General features: G+C 39.4%; 1 protein-coding gene across 7 annotated transcripts in view; it reads left to right on the forward strand.

Moving 5' to 3' along the window:
- IRAK4 (interleukin 1 receptor associated kinase 4) overlaps window positions 1-3,162 on the forward strand; it is a 56,953-nt gene that overhangs the window by 21,879 nt on the left and 31,912 nt on the right. For all 7 annotated transcript variants that reach the window (XM_019514608.1, XM_019514609.1, XM_019514603.1 and 4 more), the window contains 2 exons: window positions 522-586; window positions 2,337-2,451. In XM_019514608.1, coding sequence (XP_019370153.1) covers window positions 522-586; window positions 2,337-2,451 — 180 coding nt within the window. The remainder of the gene's footprint in view (window positions 1-521; window positions 587-2,336; window positions 2,452-3,162) is intronic.

Consider the following 3,162-nt stretch of genomic DNA (forward strand, 5'->3'; position numbering starts at 1 on the left):
ATCATCAAAGCTCTCTGAATCTTTTCCAAAGATTCAGAGAGGTTTGAATCAATTTGGACCTTTTAATTGGTTCCCTGATTCAAATTGGATTCAGAGTTTCGGCCTCCAAATCAGGCCGAATCTCCTCTGAATTGAATCAGCACCCAAAACTTCACACAACCCTAAGAGTTTGCTCATCACATCAGTTCCTTCAGAATGTAGTTAGTTGGATGTTTGTGTGTGTGCAGTATGTTTAAGAATAACTAACTGAATATAAATCAGCATGCTGCTGTTTTTGTGGATCAGCAGACCCAGAATGAATCAGTAAGAATATGTTATGATACTCCTATTCTTTCGGTAGATTATATGGTTTGTACTGTGTTGCAGCCAAATTGTTTCAAACCAGTTTTTACTGTTTACAGAAAGGGTGACCTGTGATCCGTTGTAAGGTTTACAATCCCTTATGCACATTTGCAATAAGCCTATGTTGTACTTAGTATTATCCACAAAAAATAATGGAGAATAATTATTTTTCATTGTAGATGGTTGATGTTAGTATTCAAGATTTGAAACAGCAGTTTGATCAAGAAATAAAAACATTAGCAAAGTAAGTACTATGTTGTGTAACTTCTGGCACTGATTTGAATCTAGACTGTATTGAAGGAGCCAGAGTTAATATGTTTGCTAGCATGCTTCTTTCAGAATGTCTTTGCTTTGGGTTTGGAGAAATAGATTCATAGACATTAGGGGCTGGAAGAGATCTCTCAAGATCATCAGGTCCAGCCCCCTGCATTTGGACAGGAAAGACTGCTGGGTTCAGATGACCCCAGCAAGGTGAGCTTCCAGAGGTTTTTTGAAGATATCCAGAGTAGGTGATTGTACCACTTTGTGGGGAGTCTATTTCAGACCCTGGACACTTGAGTTGTAAAGAAGTTTTTCCTTATGTCTAATCTAAAGTGGTCTCTTAGCAATTTATGACCATTAAACCTAGTCTTCCCCTGGGGAGCGCTGGCAAACAGACATTCGCCCCGTCCCTGATGCGGGTCCCTTGTATACTTATAGGCTGCCACCAAGTCCCCTCTGAGTTTTCTCTTTTCCAAGCTGAACAGACCCTAGTCTCTCAGCCTCTCATCATATGGCCTTCTACTCTCCATACCTCTGACCATGCACATAGCCCTCCTTTGGACTCTCTCAAGCCTCTCCGCATCTTTCCTGAAGTGTGGTGCCCAGAACTGGGTGCAGTACTCCAGTTGTGGCCTCACCAAGGACGAATAAAGCGGGAGGATGACATCCTTAGTCTTGTTTGAGATGCATCGATAGATGCATGCCAATGTTTTGTTTGCTTTGCCGGTTAGGGTATTGCGTTGATGGCTCATGTTCATTCTGTGGTCTATCAAGACCCCCAGGTCCCTTTCGGTTTTGGTGCTAGTAAGTGTAGCGCTGCTAAGCCTGTAAGCATGTTGCGGGTTGTTTCTCCCCAGATGGAGCAACTTACACTTTTTGGTGTTGAACATCATCAGGTTTTGATCTGCTTACCTGACGAGCCTGTCCAGGTCAGCCTTTATCCCCCGCCTATCCTCTATTGTGACCACAGTCCCCCATAATTTGGTGTCATCTGCGAACTTTGCCAGTCCGCTTTTAACATCCAAATCCAAATCATTAATGAATATGTTAAAAAGTACGAGTACTGAACCCTGAGGGATGCCATTAGTCACCAAGTGCCATGTTGACTCAGTTTCATCTATTATTACTCTCTGGGTCCTGCCTGAGAGCTAGTTTCCTAGCCACCAGACCGTTGGGTTATTGAGGCTGCAATTCCCCAATTTTACCATGAGCATGTTGTGGGAAACCCAAGTCAAAGTCTTTTTTGAAATCCAAGTAAATGATGTGAATCTCATCTCCATTTTCCAGGTGGCATGTTAACCTGATTGTAGAAGGAAGCGAGGTTGGTCAGACATGACCTACCGAGAACAAAGCCATGTTGGCTATCTATTAGAAGGCTGCCTTCCATTAACCTATTGCTAATGGATTCTTTGATAATTTTTTCCAGGATTTTTCCAGGAATTGAGGTCACACTGACTGGCCTGTAATTCCCTGGATCCTTCTTCCTTCCTTTCTTGTAGATAGGCATCATGTTGGCCCTCTTCCAGTATTCATTTTTAAAAATACAAATATAAATTTAATTATGGGATATTTTCAGGTGATGCCTTTTAAGATAAAAACCTTATAAAGATTTCTGAATTATCTTAATTCTGCAAAATTGAACTGGCCCCTGAGCCTGTAATATTTGAGACTAAACTTTATTTTCTAAATGTTGAATCTGCTGCATATTTCTAAATATTTTTTGTTGCCAACAGGTGTCACCATGAAAACCTGGTAGAACTGCTAGGCTTCTCAAGTGATGGTGATCAACCTTGTCTTGTTTATGAATTCATGCCCAATGGTTCACTGCTTGACAGATTAGCTTGTCTAGTAAGTGAAAACTATACTGTCTTCTGCCTTTATCTTTTAACTTTTTCAGTAACAATAGTGTATTTCCTTTTCCTCAGTATAATGGATTTGAAGTGGTCAAATTTGTGCCACTCTATTATTATGTAGATTCTCTGTATACATCAGTTAATTGGTATAAACTTTTTTTCTCTGTGACTAGAGTTTCACAGTTTTCTGAAATGTTTAAAAGCTTGTGACTCTTATCTTCAGGTAAAAGTGCTCTATGTTGCTTTTTAAAATACTGCATCATTTTTGGAGGAATCAGTGTTCTCGTTTCACACTAAGTTGCTTCCTTCACACTCACGTTCAATGTAACCATTTTTGTCAGGCACACAAAAAGTAAGTCTTTCTTAACTGTACTAGGAAATGCCCTTGTGACATCTATCGTAACTCCCAGACAGTTGAAGTCCGTTACAGAAACTGTGTGAAAAAACAAAACTTCTACTGTTTGATTAGCCAATATAGAAATTGCAATTTTATAAGTAAATTTTTTCTTTTTGTTTTATGCAAATACTTCAGCTTGTATTCTTGAGTTATTAGTTACTAAAAAATAATGTCACCTTTTGACCAGGTGTACCCTGTACACATGAAAAGAAATGTGAGGTGAGTTGAGTTAGAAATGTCAGTTTTATTTACAGATCTAATTTACAGTTCGTACAAGGCAAGAAATATTTCTTACTTCATGGGTTCTGA

The sequence above is a fragment of the Gavialis gangeticus genome, unplaced genomic scaffold (assembly GCF_001723915.1).
Source record: "Gavialis gangeticus isolate Ggan-Ray unplaced genomic scaffold, GavGan_comp1, whole genome shotgun sequence".
Classification (NCBI taxonomy): domain Eukaryota; kingdom Metazoa; phylum Chordata; order Crocodylia; family Gavialidae; genus Gavialis; species Gavialis gangeticus.